The 24,066-nt window shown below is 38.4% G+C and overlaps 1 protein-coding gene across 1 annotated transcript in view; it reads left to right on the forward strand.

Moving 5' to 3' along the window:
- The first annotated feature begins 368 nt into the window (after positions 1 to 368).
- EIF4E (eukaryotic translation initiation factor 4E) overlaps positions 369 to 24,066 on the forward strand; it is a 40,721-nt gene continuing 17,023 nt past the window's right edge. Inside the window, exon 1 of the mRNA XM_069593658.1 lies at positions 369 to 1,281. Coding sequence (XP_069449759.1) covers positions 1,264 to 1,281 — 18 coding nt within the window. The 5' untranslated portion in view covers positions 369 to 1,263. The remainder of the gene's footprint in view (positions 1,282 to 24,066) is intronic.

Consider the following 24,066-nt stretch of genomic DNA (forward strand, 5'->3'; position numbering starts at 1 on the left):
ACAGTTAAAAAGTGGGGGGGGGGGGGGGGGGTCTTGTCTTGAAACTTTAAAATTGCGTTGGTGTATATGATAATGAAACAAAATACACAAAAGAAAAAAATTTTAATTGTTTAAAAAAAAAAAAACATTAAGGGAAGCCGCTGATCCTTAGGAAGACACGAGGTTGCTTATAGTGAAGCATTTATAGAGTCCGATGCATCTTCAAAACTGGTTACAATCACTAGCACAGCAAACCCTTGTGAGGTAAGTGTATTATTATCTGTGGTTCATAAATGAAAAAGCTGAGGCACTGACTAAGTCGCTTGCCTAACGAGAATGAGTCAACGTCAAGAGTCATAGTTGACCTAGCCTAACGACTCCTGACGGTCAGTCCAGGGCTTAGTCAGCGGGGGCCGGAGTGGCTTCCCTGGCTGGCACCTGGACTTGGGCTGTTTCCGTTCACGTTAAAGCAGAACAGTGGAAGCGAGAGGACACAACTTGCAAATCATTTTTACTTCCACTCAAGATTTAACCCTGAAGTCTTAATTTCAGGAGTTGAAACAGGAAAAGCTGTTGGGTGCATTCCCCCTCCCCCAACCTGTGGCAAGTGGGTACTATGGGCGGTTCCGCCACCCCCTTTTCGCAGTGATGGCAATGAGTGACCACCAGTGTTAGCGGAGCCAAGGGACCGGGGAGGGTTGAATAATAGTTGCTCAAACAACTACTCTCCATCACCAACTCTTTTTAAAACTAAGAGAAAATGGTGAGAAGTCAAAAGAAAATTAAATAAACACACAGGCAACTCGTCCTAGGACCTCAACTAAGCAAATGAAGCCTTATTGAGCGTGCTGAGCCTTCGGTTCTCAACCTTCCGGGGAAGATGGGAGGACAGGGCGACAAAGGGCACAGTAGGCATGCCTGGCAGTAAGTGCGACAGCATCTATCCAGGCGGAAGACCAGAGGACTGAAAACCACCCTGCAGAACGCAAGTGTCCGCCGCTCCGAGAACCGCGAACCGTACCCATCGACCACGTGAACAGTTCTTTTTTTTTTTTTTTTAACTTCTTTGCCTAAAAGAAAAAAAAAAAGGAGGGAGCGTGAGAGACTTCACTTCCCAGAAGCCTCTCGTTAAACACGCAGCCGCAGTCTTGCGCAGGCGCCGCCAGGGCCAAACGGATACGTCCGTCACGTGAACAGTAGCCGGCCAATCCGGTTTGAATCTCCTTTTTTTCCTCTCACCCCCCTCCCCCTTCAGGAGCGGTTGTGCGATCAGATCGATCTAAGATGGCGACTGTGGAACCGGTGAGTATTGCCTTTGGCCCCCACCCCCACCGGTCCCCGCGCTCGGTCTCCCTTCGGACTGGGGGACCCCGCGGGACGGCGTTCCCGGCGCGCATGCTACCCCTTGCCGCCCCCTCCCCCTCTTCTTGGGCCTGACCTCCCCGCGGACAACTGGGGGCGCCCCGGAGGTTGGCCGCTACGGCGTGTGGAGCACACGTTCTGGTGGGGGCCCGAGAGCTCGGGGAGAGGAGTGGGGGAGGGGCGGCGCGGCGCCTCCGGCGGAGCCTTGAGGGGGCCGCGAGGATGGAGGGTGTTCGGGGCCCTGGGCTAGGGTTGTGGGAATTGTGTTTTCGGGATAGGAGGGCGCGGAGCCGGCTCCGAGCAGACGTCGGGATCCGCAGGGAGGGTGGGCGGCGAGCCGGCCTGGAATGAGATGGAGGAGGGCGCCCCGGGGCAGCCTTTCCCTCTCTCCCTCCCGAGCCTCTCTCTAGCCCAGGGACTCGGGTGCGGCGCGCGTGCCGGGGTTCATTAGACCCGTGGGCCGGGAGGCCGGTGGGCTCGCGTTGCCAGAGGGTGGGTTGGGCGGGAGTGGTGCCGCGGCACGCGCGGAGAAGCTTCGACCTCGCCGAGGGGAGCCGAGAGGGGCGAGCGCATGTTACTCCAGCGCGTCGGAGAGTTGCCGGGGTTGGCGGCAGGGGAGGCGAGAAAGGTTTGGAGTGGGGAGGCGAACCCCGTGCTGCGCGGTAAACCTCTGAGAGGAGGATGAAAGTTGGGGGGTGGTTAGAAGGGGGACCACATTGTCCTCGCCCCTCCGTGCTCGAGACCGGGCTGTCATGGAGGAGGGAAGGGGGAGGAGCGAGGCCTACGGAGAGCTGCTGCCGGTCTGGTTGCCGGCCGGACCGGCTGCATTTCACACGCGCCTGTCTTCCATTCATTCATCCTTCCGCGCTGTGCGCACGCCTCAGAGAATGGGACTGGGTCTAGATCCGTCTGTTCTTCCGAGTCTTTATCGTCTGGAAGATATCACAGAGCAGTTTATTGGAAATAGAAACTTAACTTTTCGAGTTAATTTTCCATTTGATTTTCTCTTTATCCGTTCTACTGGTTTCCCTCCCAATTTAGGTACCATCTTAAACTTCTCTGAAGCAAGTTGATCCCAGAGCACAAAGTTACCGCTCAAAGGAGAGAGTATCTTTGTCATAGTTTGGTTTTGCCTGCACTGGCTCACTAAAACTTCCAGGCTTATGTTGCCGTTTTAGGAATGTCGCCATCTAAGTGATAATTTAGAGGCGTAATACATTCACCAGAAAACCTTTGATATCTGGAACTAATTCCAGACCTTCGTTGCCAGATGTTTTCGTATATCTTTAATGATAGTTTGTGATTTTGATTATGGCTTCCCAATTTGCTTTGACTCTTTAAAGACTTCTATAACTACTTTGAAAACGAGGTATAGAAAGGTCTGTAGAATACAAAAATGCTTATTTTTCATTACATTGATGTGAACTATCTTGAGCTTCCTGCCAGAGTTCAAGGCAGAAAGCTTGATTATTTCTTTTATTGGTACCAGTATGCGTTTATTTTCCTGGAAATTAGATTGACTACAAAACTCTTAAGTTGCTGATACAATTAACTGATTTTTAGAACATTGATGTTAAATAGCTAAACGATAAATATGTAAAACCTTAAACTTAAAACCTTTTAATGGGTTATGGTATTACTTACAACTCTTTTGCCCTCTGTACTAGCATCAGTTAAAAGGTTACAGCTGGTAATAAGGGCAAGGCTAAACCCTCTAAACTAAACAATAATGTATTCTCTGAAGTTTCAGTAATATTTATTTAGGTCCTTTGGGTTTTGCAAATCTATGCTATTTTGTTTCAACAGCAGGGAGCAAAACTACAAAGTGTTGAAGGAGTGTTTTCAGTCAGTAAATATTTATAGCCCCTGATATGTTTAGGAGTTTGTACCAGGTGCTCTTGAAGATACAAATTATACAAAATGGGATTCTATACCTTGTTCAGTGTAAACTTTTAGAAGCTTAATTTCTAGTGATCCTGGTCAGTGATACAGTATAGTATTCCTTCTAGTTGCTGACCCTTGGGAGATTTGAACACTGCATTTAAATTTGGGGAGTAGGAAACATAAAAATCTGGTTTGTGAAAGTCGAGAGCCAGATTGAAACTATAGCAGTTTGAGGATGCTTGTAAAATACTTTAAAGGGTTCATTTTTAGTGTAAAAAATGCGGGTTTTTTTGGTTTGTTTTGTTTTTAGTATTTTTAATGTACCCTTGTCCACAGATTAGTCGTTTAGAATTGTTTTTGGCAATTTTAAATAGTGGGATTTTTTTTTTTCAAGCAACTGAATAGTATTTGTTGCAATTGAAGTATCCCTGTAAAAGCCTACAAAAAAGTGTGTTTATTCATTGCTATTTCAGTTAGCTTGTGAGTTTCCTTATTCCTTTTTTGCTGGGCATAATCATAAGCACCTAAAGACTCATAGGTTTTTCCTGCTTGTCCCACCTTGGTTGGCATTTGGGGAATTTTTGTCTCTGAAAGTTATGTAAAATATCAGTCATTGTCAATTTGATATTATGTGATTATCAAGTGTGTGTATGTGAGATCAGTTAAATTAAGATGTGTCTTAATGAATCTAAAAAACATGATAAAAATGAACTTACTTTCAAAACAGGAATGGACTCGCAGACGTAGAAAACAAATTTTTGGTTACCAAAGGGGAAAGGGAGGAGGATGGGATAAATTTGGGATTAACAGAAACACACCATGATATATAAAATAGAGCACAGGGACCTGCTTTATAACGCAGGGAACTATATTCGGTGCCTTGTAATAACTATAACGAAAAAGAAGGTAAATGTATAAATGTGTGTGTGTGTATAGATTTAAAACTTTGCCGGTATACCTCAAATTAGCACAACTTTGTAAATCAACTATACTTAAAAAAAACACCCAGGACAGAACACAGTTCAGTTCAGTTGCTCAGTCGTTTTGGACTCTTTGCCAGCCCATGAATCGCAGCACCTCAGGCCTCCCTGTCCATCACCAACTCCCGGAGTTCACTGAGACTCCCATCCATCGAGTCAGTGATGCCATCCAGCTATGTCATCCTCGGTCGTCCCCTTCTGCCCCAAATCCCTCCCAGCATCAGAGACTTTTCCAATGAGTCAACTCTTTGCATGAGGTGGCCAAAGTACTGGAGTTTCAGCTTTAGCATCATTCCTTCCAAAGAAATCCCAGGGCTGATCTCCTTCAGAAAGGACTGGTTGGATCTCCTTGCAGTCCAAGGGACTCTCAAGAGTCTTCTCCAACACCACAGTTCAAAAGCACGACAGAACACAGGGACATACGAAAGGATACTGAATGATAATAAATTTGTTAAGAAGGTTGATAGGCAAATTAAAGGAACCATTTATCTTAACAGGTACTGTGGTAAAACTTTGAACAATACTCTCCTGTTACTCTGTTGGCATTTGAATTGTGGCCAGGTCAGAATTAGAGCTTGTGAGTAGATCAAAGTTAGATTTAATATCAGTTGATAAAAATGGCAGGCCATCTTGCCTCCAGTGGGACATTGTTTTGGTAGCTTTTATCTTCATTCTGTTTTCTTCATTATTGGGTTGTTTTTTGACTTGTAATTCTTTTAAAGATAAGATATTTTTATTTCTTTAGTTAAACTGAAGGTATATAATTTTACTTGCTTTTACATTGTATCTTTTCAATTTTTTTAAACTATACCTTTGTTTCATAGGTGGAATCCACTTGGACAGTCAGCTAATCTAATGTTTCCTTTTTATCCCTTAGAAACATGTTTTACAGAGAGTTTATAAAAAGTAAATCTTAAATTCATGTGGCAAATATGTTATATAAGGTGATGTTTTTTGCTAAACAAAGACTATTGACAAGCAGATCTTGCATATTAATATGGGTGTTTTTGTTTTAAGAAAACGTAGTGTTATCAGAGTTCATTCATCAGTCAAAGAAACTTGGTTCTAGTGTTTATATTTTACATTTTACTTTGTTTTTTACTCTGAATTAATATTATGCCTAATTATTTGACTTAGAGAAGTCCAGCTTAGAAACAGACATAGTTTGCACTCCAAAGTTGCAGAGAATAAGATGTTTAATGAATTATGTAACCATAATCCAGTTTGGATAGAAAACTCTACACACAAAAAAAATGTTTGTTAAGTATTCTATTTAATTTATATAAGATTAAGAATATAGAAGTACCTGCAGTCCTGGATGTAACAAGGAACCTGTGAAGTAGTAGTTATAGCAATGGTAATTTTTTCCTCTCCTTCTCTGCTTCTATTGGAAATTTTCTTGCTGTTTTGGAGTTGCTCCATCTTTGTCATAGAGAATTTTTTGAGAAGTGGAAATGAGCCTGAATTTACAGTCTAATTTTAATATCTATGTGACCTTGAAATTTCTAAGGCTAGCTGAAAAATGGGAATAAGATAGTGATTTTGATTTTCAAATGCAATACTCAGAGATGACAATTTGTCAGCTACGAAGAACTAGATAAAGTTAATATTCCATCGATGTGTTGCATGCAGGTGTATTCATGCATGGGTATGCTTACCTTTTCATCTCTGCTACGAGATTCACGTAGCTGACTTTATTTTTCTTTTCTTTGCCATTATTCAGAAATACAAAACTTATTACCCATTCAGTATCTTCTCTTTACAGTAAAAATCAGCAGTGTTCACTTTAAAAGTTCCTATATGTGTCTAGAGAAAAAAGATGACTTTTGTCTCTTAAGTACTATGTAGTCATTTCTAGTCTCTTACTTCTAGAACCTGGGAATGTGATCAGAAAAATAAGATTTTTTTTCCCCCAGTTGGAGCTTTTGATACATCTTTCATAGAAACAGTGGGAAGCTGTAGTTTTTGCTCACTGTGTTCACTAAGAGTCTGTGGAATTATAACAGATCTAACCAGCTTTGCATTTCCAGGGCTACAGATTTAAAGTTCTAAGCAACTGACTTAATAGAAATGTTCTTTTAAATAATAGTCTGTAATAGTGAACTTTAACTTAAGCAATCTTTATAGCTTAATAGTTAACACAGCACTTACTGTATGTCAGGCATCTTACTAAGTGCTTTACATATATTCATTTAATTTTTTAGCAGCCTTATGAGGTAGGTATTATTCTTATTTCGCAGATAAGGAAACCAAGGCACGGAGAGATGAAGTAACTTTGTGTGACTAACTTCCCCAAGATCGCACAGCTAAATAAGTGGTGGGGTGGAGTTCAAACTAAAGCAGCCAAGTTCCAGAGTGTGTTAAACGTGACACTGTCTTTCCAACAGGCATATAATGCGTGTTCCTTGTGTGACTTGGAATGATTAATTTGATAAACTTAATAGATATTTTGCTACAGCTCTAAAAGAAAATATGTGGACATTTGTTTTTAGTTTCTGTTGTACCACAGTGTTTGCTGATATCCAAAGTATAGAATCTTAAGGAAATAGCAACGTGTCCAAAGTCTGAGGACTTGTTATACTGTTCATTCTTCAGTAAATGGTCTAGGACTTTGTGGGTTGATTTCTAAAGTAAGGGAATGATCTCTTCCCTTCTCCCCCTTCTGATTTGATTTCTGGACCTTGTCAATTCAAATGATTTGATAGGTGAAATATTTTGCTAGTTGAAACAGTATAGTAAATTTTTTTTTTAATTTGCAAATACGAAATCTGTTCTCAGCTACCTTTGTACTTTTAGTAATTTTGGTGAAAGGTCTGGCAAAGAGTTAAGCAGTTGTTTTGAAAAAGGTTCAGTTATAATATGTTACTCATCTTAAAAGTTGAATTATTTGGGGGAGGTGGTAGTAATATGGCTAAGATTTCTCTGAGTAATCTTTGCAGCAAATTCTTTGCAGTAATCTATAAAGCTAAAATTTCTTTAGTTATGTATTTTAAACTTGTTACTGTAAAATGCTGTGCTTATTACAGTCAATAAGAATTTAATATTTATGTGAACTAAAAAATTGTTACAAAAAATTCTTATGGGGTTTTCCATGGGTCATCTTAGGATAACAGTTTATGTAACCACAAAGTCTGATAACTTAAAGTATTAACTAAGGCAAGAAATACTTCAGTAGAGAGAAAATATACATCTTTTTCTTGTAGTTTTAAAAAAATTTTAATATGTGGATAAATACTTTTTATTGGTGAGATAGTCACATTTCAAGTAACTAAAAAAAAAAAAAATTTCTGCAAGGGTCACATAGTTCCTAAGTGAGAGTGCTGGAACTCAAACCCAGGTTCTGTCTACAAGCTTTATTACTACACTTAGAAAAAACAAACTAAAATTCAACCAACACTCAGAAGTCCAACTCTTTACCTTCAGGAAAAAACTCCTACCTTAATGATAGAATTGATTCATAGGTCGCACACAAACATAAAATCAAATCTGAAAGGATGTATGGGTGGTGGCATGATGGGATTATGAGTGATACAATTTATTTTTTTGTTTTGAACTTGTACAACTTGTATTCTCAACCAGTATTAGTAAAATCACCCTTGGATCTTGATTTATAGTTAATGTTATTTTAGCTTTTTTTTTTTTTACTTTTTATTTATTTTTATTTTTATTTTTTTATTTTTTTATTTTTAGTTTTTTATTTTTTAAATTTTAAAATCTTTAATTCTTACATGCATTCCCAAACATGAACCCCCCTCCCACCTCCCTCCCCAGAACATCTTTCTGGGTCATCCCCATGCACTAGCCCCAAGCATGCTGCATCCTGCGTCAGACATAGACTGGCGATTCAATTCACATGATAGTATACATGTTAGAATGTCATTCTCTATTTTAGCTTTTTTAATTACTTTTTCCTTAAAGGTGATGGATCCTTTTAGCAGTCTGCTGGGGCCTGTGACCTCATTATCAGAATATAGTTTTTAAATGTATTAAATAAAATATTAATACTTAGGATTACAAAGGAAAATAATTGAAGTACAGTAAGGATTAAAAGCGTTAACATGAAACATTAAGGATTTGCCTGGCACAGGCCAAGTCCTGTCTTACTGGTGTGGAAAACCTATCTCCTATTCTTTCCAACCACCTAGTTCTCTCCAAAGCATTCAGATGTTAACTGGCTTTTTTGAAGATTCTTCTGAAAAAATGCTGTCCAGGAGAATTTTCTGTGTGCTTCCAATACAGTAGCCACTAGCTGCACTGTTCAGCCCTTGAAATAAAACTAATCCAACAAAGAAATGATTTTTAAACTTTAAATGTAATTTTTAAATTTTTAAATGTAATTTTTAAATTAAAATTCCATATGTAGTAAATGGATACTGAATTAGACAGTGGCTCTGGAATCTAGATATATCCTGGTTTATACAAGGATATATTGTATTACATATTGTATTACAACTTTGTAAGAAATAACGATACAACAAATGTCAGTTTTGTTGGGCAAATTATTGTTTAATTTTATTCTAGGAAGACATCTTTCTAATTTTTCTTCTATATTCAACTTGCAAAGATAATTATTTGGTCTTGACAAAATTGTCAGATGACCTTGTTTTGCTGTTTAAGAAAATACGTGTGTGAATAGCCAGTTGTTGTTTACATTGTCCGCAAATCAATTTTTGTACAAAAGAGTACGCAGTGAGGTTTGTTCAGGCTGTTCCCATCCAGATGGATCACTTCTAGGGTCAACCAGCAAGGTCAGTTCATATCTTTCTGTGGAGATTTGTATATTCAGTGTCCCTCCCACCCTCACCCCAGATTTCCATCCAAGGATCCAATCAACTGGTCATATTTTGGAGGGCTCTCTGCTTTGCCATTTTATTTAAGGGACTTGAACATCTGTAGATTTTGGTATCTTAGAGGGTCCTGGAACCTATCTGCCACAGATACTGAAGGATATATATATATATATATATATATATACACACACACACACACATACTATATTATATATATACACAAGCAGATGTGATATCGACCCTTGAACAACCTGGATTGGAAATGTGGGGCTTCACTTATGTATGGATTTTTTTATTTCACTAAATGCTTTCTATGATACTATATGATCTGCAGTTGAGTCCGCAAATGCCAGGTTTTGGCTGAGAAGAGCTGACTGTAAAGTTGTGTGTGGATTTTTGACTGTATGGGGTCAGTACCCCTACATTGTTGAAGGGTCAACTGTATATCCTTTACAAAAAATAAGTGATAGCCAACTCCATACACTAATCTGGCCTCTTGTGTTTTTAACTTACTATGTCTTTTAGAGCATTTCATATCAACAATCAAGTTTTCATTTTTTTTCTGATGATATAACATGGTTTGATGTTAAAACATTATATTGAGGAACACTTCTTGGGGTCCAATTAAGGCATATAAGTATATCAAAGTATATAATCCTGAATTGATTATAAGAGGGAATGTGATTGTTAATTCGGGGATGAATTATAGTACCATTTGTGTTTATTGGTTGGGCTGTGTTATCCATACCAGGTAAACTGAGGACTAGGTGATAAATTGAATAGTTAGAAAGGTCGGGGAAGTGAAGTGAAGTCGCTTAGTCGTGTCCAACTCTTTGCGACCCCATGGACTGTAGCCTACCATGCTTCTCTGTCCATGGGATTTTTCACTGGGTCTCCCGCATTGTAGGCAGACGCTTTAGCATCTGAGCCACCAGGGTAACTACTGTGATTATTTGAGAAAGGCAATATAAAATTCAAAGGTGTGGAAGATTGTTAGAGTTATGCCCCCTAAAGAATCATACCTCCCTGTATCTGTGTAATCATACTTTTGAGTAGTCTACAGCTCCCCTCCTGTCATACACACACATCCCTTACCTCTCACCCTAATTCTATCCCCAGTTTAGCCATGTAACTTACTTTGGAAAACCAACCATTTGCTAGTTAAGTGCTGTGATGAATAACTCTTACCTGTATTATTCTATACGTGAGGTAGTATATCTGTAGAGTGAATGTTTTGGCAACATAAAGCACTTCTATTACTGTAGTTGGCTATCAGGGTACATTTTTTTTCTTTTTAGAACTCCTTTCTAACTGAGATATTTATGTGTAGAAAAATACACACATGTCTGTAAGTTTTAGAGTAATGAACTGAAGACCCATCATGTAAGACGTCATCAGTGCTTCAGCTTCCCTACTCCATGGTCACATTTCATTTCTCTACCTCCTCACCTACTCACTATCCTGACTTTCATGTTAATCATTTCCTTGATTTTTTTGAACAGTCTAATTATCTTTAGAGTTTAATATTCAGTCTGTGTATCTTTCAGCTGTTTTAACTTTGAAAAACTAAAGACTTAGATGATGTATCAGGGAAGCACAGTATTGCTACTGTAGTTGAATACACCTTCTGGGTTATAGCTTGGTTTCAACTTACTGAAATTTCTACTAGAGTTCCTTTTGGGAATACCAATGGGTAAGATTATGTTCTGGGAAACACAGGACTCTATAGTTACCTGGTGGGGCTGTGAAATGGGCCAGGCGGAGAACCTTCAGTTAAGAAAGAGGTCTCTTGGAATGAGTTGTTCTGTATTTAAGAGTAGGTTAACTTTGGTGTCAAATCCTTAGCTGTTCCAGGGAGTAGGGCACAAAAGAAGGGGAGAAGGAGCTTTGTTAGCCTGCGTTTTAAGTTGAGTTAAGTGTATATAGACACCCAGGCCAGACACATGTCAATCTGTTTTTTAATAGAAGGTAGCATAGTAAGTAAGCCCTTTGGTCATAACAGATGCAAGATGAATGTAGCCTGAATCCCACTGCTCCAGTCTAGACTGTTGTTCTCTATATCTGGTGCACACCTGTCTTGCTTGGATCCCTTTTGACTACATTCTTGATTTGTTCTCATGACTTCTGTGTTGCACCCCTCTGTTTGCCGAATCTCTGCTTCCTCGGATTATGGTTACTTGTTTCACTATGGTGGATCACATCTTCCAGAAAATTTTTGGGAAAAGGTGCATGAGAAAGATTTTTGAAACCATGCATATTGAACATGTAGTTTGGCTGGGTGTAGTCTTTTCTTTAGAATTTTTAAGTCCCATGGTCATTTTCTCTTATAATTGTTAATTCAGGAATTATTCTGATGACTTTTTTTTTTTTTTTTACCGTGACCAGTTCCCTTTCCGTTCACCAAAAATTTGTCGAGTTTCCTTGTCCCCATTTCACAGTGACATACTTTAGTATGAATATTATCTGTTGTGCTGGGTACTCATTGAACTTTTTAAATATAGCAACTCATATCCATCTCTTCTGAGAGATCTATTGGTGATTTTCCTGTGCCCTTTTTCTCTTTGAAAGAGTAAATTATATATTGGAGTCACTGAGTCGTTCATGTCTGCATGCTCGTGTGTGCTCTCTAAATTAAATCTAAATTTTGCTCTCATTTCCCATCTCTTTTTGTTTTGTTTTCTGTGTGTGCTTAGTCGCTCAGTCGTGTCCAACTCTTTGCGACCCCACCAGGATCCTCCGTCTGTGGGATTCTCCAGGCAAGAATGCTGGAGTGGGTTGCCATTTTCTTCTCCAGGCGATCATCCCGACCCAGGGATCAAACCCCAGTCTCCTGCATTGCATGTGGATTCTTTACCATCTGAGCCACCAGGGAAGCCCTGAAATGGAAGTAGAGGCATAAAACATAAGAGACTCTCATCCTTACTCATAAGTGAAATCGGAATTAAAACTGCATTGAGATACCATTTTTCTATCATTAAATGGGGAAACTCTGAAATATAATTTTTATTGTACCCATATACCCAGTCCGGTGATAGTGGGTTGCCATGCCTCTCCTCCAAGGGATCTCCCCAGTCTAGCAATTGGAACTGCATCTGTTGTGTCTCCTGCATTGGCAGGCAGGGTCTTTACCACTTCCAACTTTTTCTGTCTCATAATTTAAATTTCCAGATGTTCTCTCTCTCTCTGATCTTCTGAATGCTCATTTTTAGCTTCCTGGAATAATTGTATGCATGCACAATCTTAACTTTTGGAGGACGTATATAGGTACATATTTTTAAAGGCATGATCTATCTATCCCTGGCTATTTTCTCCGAGTTGCTTTTTTTCTTTTTATTCAACTCATGGCAACAATCCTAGGGACTTGGAGTGGTTGGGTGGGGCTGGGGATGGAGAGACCTAGTTATTTCCGAAACGGCTTTCACTGGATTCTTTTTATTTATTTTTGGCTATGCTGGGTCTTTGTTGCTGCACATGGGCTTTCTCTAGTTGCAGTAAGTGGGGGCTGCTCTTTGTTGTGGGGTGCAGGCTACTCATTGATATGACTTGTCTTGTGGAGCACAGGTTCTAGGCCCACAGACTTCAGTAGTTGGGGTACATGGTTGCCATGCTGCATGTGGGATCTCCCCGGACCAGGGATTGAACCGGTGTTCATTCGTTGCAGGGCAGATTCTTAACCATTGGACCACCAGGGAAGCCCTCACCGAATTCTTTTTAATTTACTCCCTTCACTCCAACCTATAAAGGTGCTGCCAGGAGACTTTAAGGTGTAAATTGATAGTTATCACTTGTCCATCTATATTCCACGTTCCTTTTTTTTTTTTCCGATGTTCTCCCCGTGATTGTGGACCTTTTTTTTTTTTTTTTTAAATTCACTGTAGTTTTAGTGCAGTTTTGACTGGGAACAAAATTAGAGTCGTTTATTTATTCAAACATTTAAGTGCCTATATGTGCCATGCACTCTTGAGTGCTTAACTCAGCTCTCCCTTAACCTACGAGATACTGGATTACTGAATAGAAAAGAAATAACTAATACTTACTATGACATTTAAAAAGTAACTTGTTGCATTCTGATTATAGAATATAATGTTAACAATTTTTCTATATAACTGGGCCAAAAATGCCAGGGATAATAACAAACCTAGGAAGTTCTTTGCAGCAATCATATGCTCAAATACCGGAGTCTTTAAGTGCCTAGAAATTATAAATCCTAACAGTTTGCAGGATTCATAAATAAAGTGAGAAATACAGTAGAGGACTTTAATAAGTGAAGAATCATAATTTTTTTTTCAAAGAGTTACTGTTGGAAAGATGTTATTTTTTCCTAAAGTTAATGTGTACATTCCGTATAAACTGAATGAAAATATTTGCTAGTGCAGTGGAAGCTACACTTGATGCTGGGGTTCACAAGCTCGCCTTAGGGCTGCTTTCTTGTGTGGCCTGCTAACTAAGAATGGTTTTTATTTCACAAGATTGTAAAACAAAACAATGAATAAGTGATCAGATTCCCAGCCTAAAATATTTACTCTCCGGCCATTTAAAGAAAAAGTTTGTAAGTTTATTTGAAAGAATAAACAAATGAAAATGGCAGTAAGTTTTTGAAAAAGAGGAGAAAGGGGGAAAGAAGAATGTCCCCTGCAAGGAGAAAAAAACATTCAACAAAGGTACTTTTAAAAATGTGATGTTGGTGCAAATGGGGAACTGACATCTCTGGAGCAGACTGAGCAGTCCAGAAGTAGACACTGTATGTATTTGGACTTCAGTATTAATTTTGTCATAATAAATTTGGAACATTTAGATATGTATGAAGAAAAAAATCATCTGTAATCCTAACAATATGTTCTCTGGTTTACTTGTTTGTGGGCTCTCCCCACCCCCCATCCCCATCATGGCTCTCTTTGTGCCTTTTCCTATTCCTTTGACTTTTTTTTAGAGCAATTTTAAGTTCACTACAAAATTGAAAGGAATGTCCAAAGGGTTCTGACATATCTTCTGTCCCAACATGCACAGTCTCCCCTGCAATCAGCGTTCCATGCCAGAGTGGTACATTTGTTAACATTGAATGAACCTACATTGACATATCATTAGTACCTGAAGACTGTAGTTGACATCAGGATTCACTCTTATTGTTGCACATTCTGTAGGTTTGGACACTTGACATAACCCATTTACCATTATAGTTTCATACAGATTGTTTCACTGCCCAAAAGTCTTCTGTTTATCCCTCCCTCCTCCACAACCCTTACCAACTACAAATCTTTTTACTATCCTTTGTCTTTCGCAGAAATATAGTTGTTATCATATAGTTGTTAAACAGTATGTACCCTTTAAGGATCCTTTCACTTAATAATATGCATTTAAGATTCCTCCATGTCTTTTCACAGCTTGGTATCTTATTTTCTTATTGTAGAATAATATTGTATTATCTGAAGGTATCACAGTGTATTTGGGACTTGTTAAATTTAAACAGTGGCTCCCAGCCCCCTAAAAGTAAAATTCTGTTTATTCAGTCCTGAAATCTTTTTCCGCATTTATGTTAGCATAAATTTTATTTATGTTAGCATTTTAAAGTGATTTTTCCAAACTAGTATCATATCATATCATAAACACTGATTTATCTGTTACCTTTGGTTGTATCTTTTTTGGCTCTGCTTTTGCTTACTAATATATATAAAGCTCCTATTATCCTGAGAGTTCCTTTGAATAAATACAGAATTAAAAGTATGACTGGGTTAAAGATTATAGATGTTTTTATATTTGGAAGTTTGGGTGGTTCATGAAGTGGAAGGATATAACCAAACTCTCTAACCTGGGGACATTTGAAACAGTGACTACAGTACCTGGTTTTTTAATTTTTAAGGAAATACAGGTTACTTCTTTGGAAGGATGATTCAGATACTCAGAATAAAAGGATAAATCTAATACTCTTATTAAAACCATAGTTTTAGTAAGGAATTTTAACGTTGAAATGTAAAATTTTGCCATTTAGCATTCAGTTCAGTCGCTCAGTCATGTCCAACTCTTTGCGACTCCATGGACTGCAGTATGCCAGGCCTCCCTGTCCATCACCAGCTCCTGGAGTTTACACAAAGCTATATCCCCTTGCTATTTAGCATTATAGAACTTAAAATTAACGCATGGAATTTAAAAAGAATTCAACTGCTTGTTTAACTATGACATGTTAAAATTGATCATTTAAACTAACATTTAATCAGTATTGTTACATTTGAGTAACGCTTTTCAAATTAAAAGAAATAAACTTAAAATCTTTTTACTTATTTTTTGCTGTGCTGGATCTTCATTGCTGTGTTCGGGCTTCCTCTAGTTGCAACTTGTGAGGGCTCCTTTCCAGTTGCAGTTCTCAGGCTTCTCCTTGCAGTGGCTACTCTTATTCTAGGGCGTGCATACGCAGGCTCAGTAGTTGTAGCTCATGATCTCTAGAGCATGGGCTCTCAGTAGTTGTGGCACATGGGCGTAGTTGCCCCGTGAGATGTGAACTCTCCCTAGACTAGAGATAGAACCTGTGTCTACTGTCTTGGCAGGTGGATCCCCAGGGATGTCCAGGAATAAAGTTTAAAAGAAGCAGCAGTTAAATTATTTATACTGTTTGCCTTTCAAATTATAATTTAAAAACTTTAAAGAATGAATGAAATATAAATTATTACATTACTGGAACCAGTATAATTTTGTGCCGTGTAGGTGCATGTCCTAACATTGTAATATTAGTGATTTATTTGAAGCACTAGTTTTTACTTTTGTATAATGTTCAACTTACATAAATCTCTCCATAGCTATTTTTAAGTTTGTCTTGAATTGGAAGATTGGTATTGATATATACACTACTATGTATAAACTAGATAACTAGTGAGAACCTACTGGATAGAACAGGAAATTCATTGCTCTTTGACAACTTGATTGGAAAATCCAAAAGAGAGAGGATATATATGTATATGTATAGCTGGTTCTGCTTATACATATATCCCTTCTTTTTTAGACAGATTTTATTTTCTTGGGCTCCAAAATCACTGTGGATGGTGACTGCAGCCATAAAATTAAAAGATGCTTGCTGTTTGGAAGGAAAGCTATAACAAACCTAGAGAGCGTATTAAAAGCAAAGACACCACTTTGCTTTTAGATTTGTGTATAGTCAAAGCCATGGTTTTCCCAGTAGTCATGTATGGATATGAGACTTGGATCATAGTGAAGGCTGAAAGTGAAAGTCTCTCAGTCACGTCCAGCTCTTTTTGACAGTCATGGAATTCTCCATGCCAGAATACTGGGGTGGGTAGCTGTTTCCTTCTCCAGGAGAGCTTCCCAACCCAGTGATCAAACCCAGGTCTCCTGCATTGCAGGCAGGTTCTTTACCAGCTGACCTCCAGGGAAGCCATGAAGGCTGAGCGCTGAGGAATTGATGCTTTTGAATTGTGCTGGAGAAGACTCTTGAGAGTCCTTTAGACTGCAAGGAGATCAAACCAGTCAGTCCTAAGAGAAATCAACCCTGAATATTGAAAGGACTGATGCTGAAGCTGAAGCTTCAATACTTTGGCCACTGATGTATAGAGCTGACTCATTTGGAAAAGATCCTGATGCTAGGAAAGATTGAAGGCAAAAAAAGAAGAGAGAGACAAAGGATGAGATGGTTAGATGGCATCACTGATTCAATGGACATGAGTTTGAACAAACTCAAGGAGATCATGAAGGACAAGGAAGCCTGGCATGCTGCAGTTCATGGGGTTGCAAAAAATCAGACATGACTGATTAACTTTGCTTTACAGCAGAAATTAACACAACATTGTTTTATATTCCAATAAAAACTAAAAAGAATATATGAGTCTTCTGGTTGCCTTTGGTTTAAGTAGCATTAACATTTAAATTTTATTATTAACCTTATTCTAGATCATACATGTTTGTTATTTCTTTAGTCTCTACCACACTTTCTGAATTGGTAGACTTGTCCAAGATGTGCAGAATAATTTGGTTGACAAATATTAATGATATTTTAAGAATTAGTTTATTTTAAATGCCTACAAGTCTTTCTAGTTTTAAAAATTAAGTTCTAGAAGATCAGAAATTCAAGTATGACCTATAGGAATTATTTTATGTAAGTGAAATGTCATTAGATACAGCTTGCTGACTATCCAAAAATACTTATTTTTAGTTATAGCACAGCAAATTGAACTCAAAAATCTAGTGCTAATCTTCAATTTTAGATATTATAACTTGAACGGTTATTAAATTTTACAGTAATTTTGGGACACAATACAGTTTGTGCAAATGGTCACAGCTCTTCCCTCTATCCCTCAATTTTCAATTTTTTTCATTGTTTAGGTGTCAAATTAGTTTAAAAGAATATTAAAAAGTACTGTTTGGAATCAGAGATAATATATAGGATCTCACAGTCCTTTACATGAAAAAATTATCTGAGCAGTGTTTTAAACCGTAGAAGATTTGTATTTTGCTAAATCAACATTTATTGTTTATCTTTTCTTAGCTTTTTAGTTTGTGGCACAAAGGTATCACCAATTTGATCCTTTGATACAGACAGGGAATACTTGCAAAATCCATAGCTATACTTTTCCTGATGAGTGATGCCAGGTTAGCGGATATTCCTTTACTATGGATAATGTAGTTGAAAACTAACACCCAAAAGTAGTTGGTTTAATTATTTGTGGCAGTTTTTACTGTTTATACCAGATTTTTCATTCCTTATAAGGCAGGTGAGGCTATTTGTTTTTGTGTACTAGTTAATTATACTAACTTACGTATGGGAGGGTCTGTGGGAAATGCATCTTTGCAAAAAAGAGACCTGGGAACTGAATGTTTGCATAATAAAAGGAAGAGTAAAAGAATCATGAAGTCTATTTACATATGTTGCTGCTGCTACTGCTGCTGCTAAGTCACGTCAGTCGTGTCCGACTCTGTGCAACCCCGTAGATGGCAGCGCACCAGGCTTCCCCGTCCCTGGGATTCTCCAGGCAAGAACACTGGAGTGGGTTGCCATTTCCTTCTCCAGTGCATGAAAGTGAAAAGTGAAACTGAAGTCGCTCAGTCGTGTCTGACTCTTAGCAACCCCATGGACTGCAGCCTACCAGGCTCCTCCATCAATCGGATTTTCCAGGCACGAGTACTGGAGTGGGGTGCCATTGCCTTCTACAATTTACATATGTTACTTATATCAAATAATAATATTCTTAGAGTTAATTATTTGTATCCATAAAAGAGAGCTTTTATTTATGTTTACCTGTAGCTCTAAGCTATTTTGATCATATAGGTATTTAGTATACTATCTTGCATAATATAAAATCCCTATAATTAATCATTGGCATTTACATAGTTTTTCCTAGTGGAGTGTGTATGTATGTGTGTGTGTGTGTGTGTGAAGAGTGAAATGTACTATTCGTGTCTTTTTTGTGGCATGCACTTGGAAGAGAGTGAAGGTGTGGAACCCGAGGCTATGGTATAAAGCATGGTATTAATATATACTGTAGGGTTATACCGCCTGGAACGAGTGTCTTGGTAACCATTCTGGACACTTGGGAGAGTGAATAAGGCCTCTAGTAGTAATAATTATGCTGAAACAACAAACAGGTAAAACTTAGAGACATGGTATCCCTATTTGTGAATCTTGACAGTCCTGCTATTTATATATATAGACAGTACATGTTAGTGTCCACGGCTTAAGTTTGAAGAGCAGAGAATAATAGTTTCACAGTATTCTGAAGATTGAATATATTGAGATGAAAGTGAAAGTCACTTAGTCGTGTCTGACTCTTTGTGACCCCACGGACTATATACAGTCCATGGGATTCTCCAGGCCAGAATACTGGAGTGGGTAGCCATTCCCTTCTCCAGGGGATCTTCCCAACCCAGGGATTGAACCCAGGTCTCCTGCATTGCAGGCAGATTCTTTACCAGCTGAGCCACAAGGGAAGCCCTATATTGCTTCCTATAGGCTTCCCTATATTGAGATAATGTATATAAATGTAGCCTATTGCTTGTTAGTAACTGCTTAGTAAGTTACTAAAGCATCTGCCTACAACACCGGAGACCCAGGTTTGATCCCTGTGTTGGGAAGATCCTCTGCAGAAGGAAATGGCAGCCCACTCCAGTATTCTTGCCTGGAAAATCCCATGGACAGAGGAGCCTGGCAGGCTGCAGTCCATGGGGTCGCAGAGAGTCGGACACGACTGAGCGACTTACGTATACGTATAACTACTTAGTAAATGTTACCTATCATGTAAAAAAACTCATAGTTTGGTACAAGTGTGAGGATTGGTGTTACCACTTGAAAAATCATAAAGCACTGCTGTCCTTTTCTGTTCTTTGCTTACCCTTCTGTTCATTATTTCATACCTTTAATATGTAGTGCTTTCAGTTTACTGAAGTACTGGGTTAATAAACTGAGAGTTGCTGTTCAGTCACTAAGTTGTGTCCGACTCTTTGTGACCCAGTGGACTGCAGCACAGCAGGCTTCCCTGTCCTTCATTATCTCCTGGAGTTTGCTCAACTTGTGTCCGTTGAGTCAAATGATAAATTTGTAATACTATACATTAAATTTTTAAAAATTGAAGTATAGTTAATTTACAATGTCCTGTTTCTGGTATACAGCCTAGTGATTCAGTTTATTAATATATGTATGTATATGCATATAATGTTATATATTAATATATGTATGTATGTATGTTTGTGTATCTGCATTCCACTATAGGTTATTGCAAGATATTAAATATAGCTTCATGTGCTGTATAGTAGGACCTTGTTTATATTATGTATAGTAGTTTGTATCTGTTAATTGAAAGCTCTTTCCCCCTCCATATTTTTTTTTAATTACTTATTTTTGGCTATGCTGGGTCTTTGTTGCTGTGTGCAGGCTTTCTCTAGTTGTGGCGAGCAGTGCACAGGCTTCTCATTGCGGTGGCTTCTCTTGATTCAGGGCACAGGGCTCAAGGGTGTGAGGGCTTCCATAGTTGGGGCTCATGAGCTCTAGAGCACGGCGTCTGTAGTTATGGTGCTTGGGCCTAGCTACCCTGCGGCATGTAGGATCTTCCTGGACCAAGGATTGAATCTGAGTCGCCTGCATTGGCAGGTGGATTCCCAACCCCTGGTCCACCAGAGAAGCCCGCTTCTTCAAATATTTTTATTTGAATATCATAAACTCAGCAAATCCAAAACCAGGTTTAATAACTTGTTCTTAAACTGGTTGTCTCTTCTGTTCCCTTGTTAGTTGTATTTAATAAATTTGACCTGTCAGTTACTGGCTTCCTGATTCGCTTTGCAGCCTTGCTCCAGTGTACTCTTCTAACTCTATCTTTGGTTTCATGAACGCTTACTTTGGACTCCCTGCTTCCTTACTATCTCTAGAGAAAACTCTGCACCATCTCACAGCTTTATTCACCTTTCTACCCACCTGAAATGTGTTATACAGTGGTTTTTCACTTGCAGATTGTCTTTTAGGTTGAAATTGTATTTGATTACTTTGAGAGTAGCCATGGTCTTTAAAATGAGCCTTTCCTGGTTTCTCTGGATAGTTTCTGGATATTTAAAATGTAATTTTCAGTGAAATTTCCTTCTGTGGGGTGACCACCAAGCTGGGTGGTCACCAAGCTGGAGGGATGTTGCAGGACATTGCAGTAGAGAATTCTGTTTTTAAATTGGATGTAGGAAATGCCTTGGCTGTCCAGTCTCTTGGACCGGGGATTGAACCTGGGCCGTGACAGTGAAAGCACTGAGTCCTAACCACTGGACTGCCAGGAAACTCCCCCTTTCAGGGTTCTTTTGAAATATGTTACTTCATTGTTTTTTGTTATATGTCTGTAATTAATTTGGCATATGTCTAAGATTGAAGGCAAAAGGAGAAAAGGGTGGCAGAGGATGAGATGGTTAGGATCACCGACTCAATGGACAAGAATTTGAGCAAACTCTGGGAGATAGTGGAGGACAGTGGAGCCTGGTGTGCTGTATAGTCCATGGGGTCACAAGGAGCCGGATATGACTTAGCAACTGAACAACAACTATAACTGTAAACTAATTTTTGATCAAAGAATTTAATAATACAGCATGGCCATCATTCTGGACATTACTTCTCATTATATGTACTACCACAGATTTAAAAGGTATGGGAGGGACTTCCCTGGTGGTCTAGTGGCTAAGATTCTGCATTCCCAGTTCTGGGGGTCTAAGTTTGATGCTTGGTCAAGGAACTAGATCCCACATGCTGCAGCTAAGACGTGGTCTAGCCAAAAAAAAAAAAAGGGTGTTGGAGCTTCCCCATAGAACAGACCACTGCCATGGAATTAATCATAAAGGTTAAAATAACATCGAACATGGCTACACTTCGGTGTGTTTTCTTGCTTTATCTAAGTTGAAAAAATGCATCTTGGTTATTTATATCAAAGTTAAGAGATTTTAACCAGAAAATAAAACAGGAAGTTGAAAGAATGAACAGAAAATGATTTTATGGTGGGGCCTGTCTCAGTAGTCTCAAACAAAAATATTTTCCTTTGCAATAATTTACAACATAGTTGTTAGAATCAAGAAGCTTTCAGGGTGAAGGATTGATTGTAAGCTTTTTAAAGCTTTGAATTGTTGTGATAAGTAGATGGCCATAGCACAACATGACCTGAGAAAATTTGTACTGAGAAAATACATCCTTATAATATTAATGTTTTCATAAGTCATTTCCATCATGAAAATATTCTTACTAGATTTGGTCTGTGACATATTTTTGTAGAATATTTGAGTAATTTTTATTGTGTCATGGAAACAATTGGCTATTAATCATTTATTAGGATTTGAGAAATTCAAATAAGCTTAAAAATTTGAACATCTATCAGACTCTAGATAGTAGCTTAAAAGGCTAAAAAAGACAGGAATTCCCTGGTGGTCCCGTGGTTAGGACTCTGTACTTCCATTGCAAGGGGCATAGCTTCCATCCCTGGTCAGTGTCGCCAAGGAGGGGAAAAGGCTTATATTAAAAAACATGTCAAATACTGAAAAGATTTCTGCAGTTAGTAAACATTTTTTCAAAGCATTTTAGAGTGTTTGTCTTAAAACCTAGCTTGTTTGTGTAAAACTGAAAGCAAAGATGAAAGATTTTAAAATAGTATACTTATTCACATCTACACACATTTATTTAAAGATTAATAGCTATTTTTATTTCAGTTATAGGAAAACTCCAAAATTGAATATTCTTAATGTAAAGACTAAAATTTCAATTAAAATAGAACTTTCAATTTAAAGGAACATTTTTTAAGGAAGTGAGCGTATTTGGTTTTTGTTCTTAAATGTCTAGAGACTTGATACATCTAAGTCTTCCATCATTCTCCTAATGGTGAAGAGAGCAGAATAGGAGAAAAGAATGTACTTGCTTAGGAAGTGGCATTATGTATCCTCTGAAACTTGTTATTACTCCTAGTGTAATTCATTGTTTTTTAATGTGCTGCTGAGGTATTGATAAAAGATGTAAACACTGTGGAATTGTACAATTGTGGATTGTAATGAGGATTTTGAATTCATGAGTACATCTTACTAATCATTGTCCTTAGGTAAATAAGAGAATTTGCAGTATTCCTTAACTTTGAGAGGAAGAGTATCTTTTTTAAAAAAAGTTTTTTGCCATGCTGTATGCATGTGGGATCACAGTTCCTCAACCAGGGAATGGCAACCCACTCTAGTATTCTTGCTTGGGGAATCTCATGGACAGAGGAGCCTGGTGGGCTGCAGTCCATGGGGTCACAAGAGAGTGAGACGCAACAACTAAACAAAATCAAGACTGTCTGCTAGCCCTGTTATCTGGATCATGTGTATGTTATCTAGGTCTCTTTCTATAGATAGTGAAATCTCTTGATCATCAGTTGCTATAGAAGATTTTTTTTGGATTGTTCCATTGTTTGCTTTGTATTGTTAATAATAATCATAGAGGCTCAGACTTTTCCTGTGAAGAATAGAGTTCAGTCCTTGTGGGGCAGTTAATTTATCAGATTACCTTGATCCTGTCAGGGATTACTTTTAGAATTTGCTAGGCATATAGATTTCTTCTGAAAACTAAGGATTTTCAACCATCCACTCTGGCTGGATCTGAACTTAGTCTTCCAAATGCTGTTCAGCCTCTGAAGTCTTGGCTCAGCTGTTCTCGTCTAGGCCACCCAGAGTTGTACTCTGAAACATCTCAGTTTAGGAGTCCCAGCCAAGGATTTGAGACATTTATACATAGATTTTTGAGTCTCACTCCTGCAGCTCCCTTTTCTCTGGTACTCTGTTCCTGAAACCCACCTGCCTTATCAGTCCCTAATTGTTTCCTAGTTTCTCTATCCACTCAGACTGCCCGTGTTTGGAGGCCATCATTAATTTTAAGCTAGTGAAGAATGGCATTTGGTAATGATCATCTGTTTGAAGATTTAAATGTGTTGTGATGAGAAAATGCTGGTAAAAATGGTGATATTAAGGCATTGGCTACTATATGTAAATTTTAGGGTCTTAACTACTCTGTAAACATTTAAAATTTAAGGAATCAAGCCAGTAAGTTTCTGTTAGGTGTAGCATTGTCATCATTGGCATTACAATTGTGAGCAGAATCGAGATAAAGCCCTTGCTATGAGTAACTTCATAGGCTAGTAAAAAGTAGTTCCTGGAGGTGTCTTTTTGATTGGAAAAATGAATTTTATTTTGTAAAATATGTATCATCTGTCTGCTTTGAAATCTTTTAGATCATACATCTCTGATATAGAAAATGTTAATGTGAATATGTATCTTTATTGTTTTTCTGGTTCAGTTTAAATCTGAAATTCAGACACTTGTTGCAGTGCCCTCTTCTTTTGTATCAACTTGTTTCAGCTTCTGGTCCCTTTTCTTAGCTATCTTTTTGTTGGTGCCAATTTACAGTAGGGTGAAGAGTTGCATAGGTTAATGTGGGGAATATGCATTATTCTCAGGCTCCATTTTTCCATGACATTTTTAAATGATGATGATAACTATGTTTCAGTTCAGTTCAGTAGCTCAGTTGTGTCCAACTTTTTGCGACCCCATGGACTGCAGCACGCCAGGCCTCTGTCCATCACCAACTCCCGGAGTCTACT

Source organism: Ovis canadensis, chromosome 6 (genome assembly GCF_042477335.2).
Source record: "Ovis canadensis isolate MfBH-ARS-UI-01 breed Bighorn chromosome 6, ARS-UI_OviCan_v2, whole genome shotgun sequence".
NCBI classification, from domain to species: domain Eukaryota; kingdom Metazoa; phylum Chordata; class Mammalia; order Artiodactyla; family Bovidae; genus Ovis; species Ovis canadensis.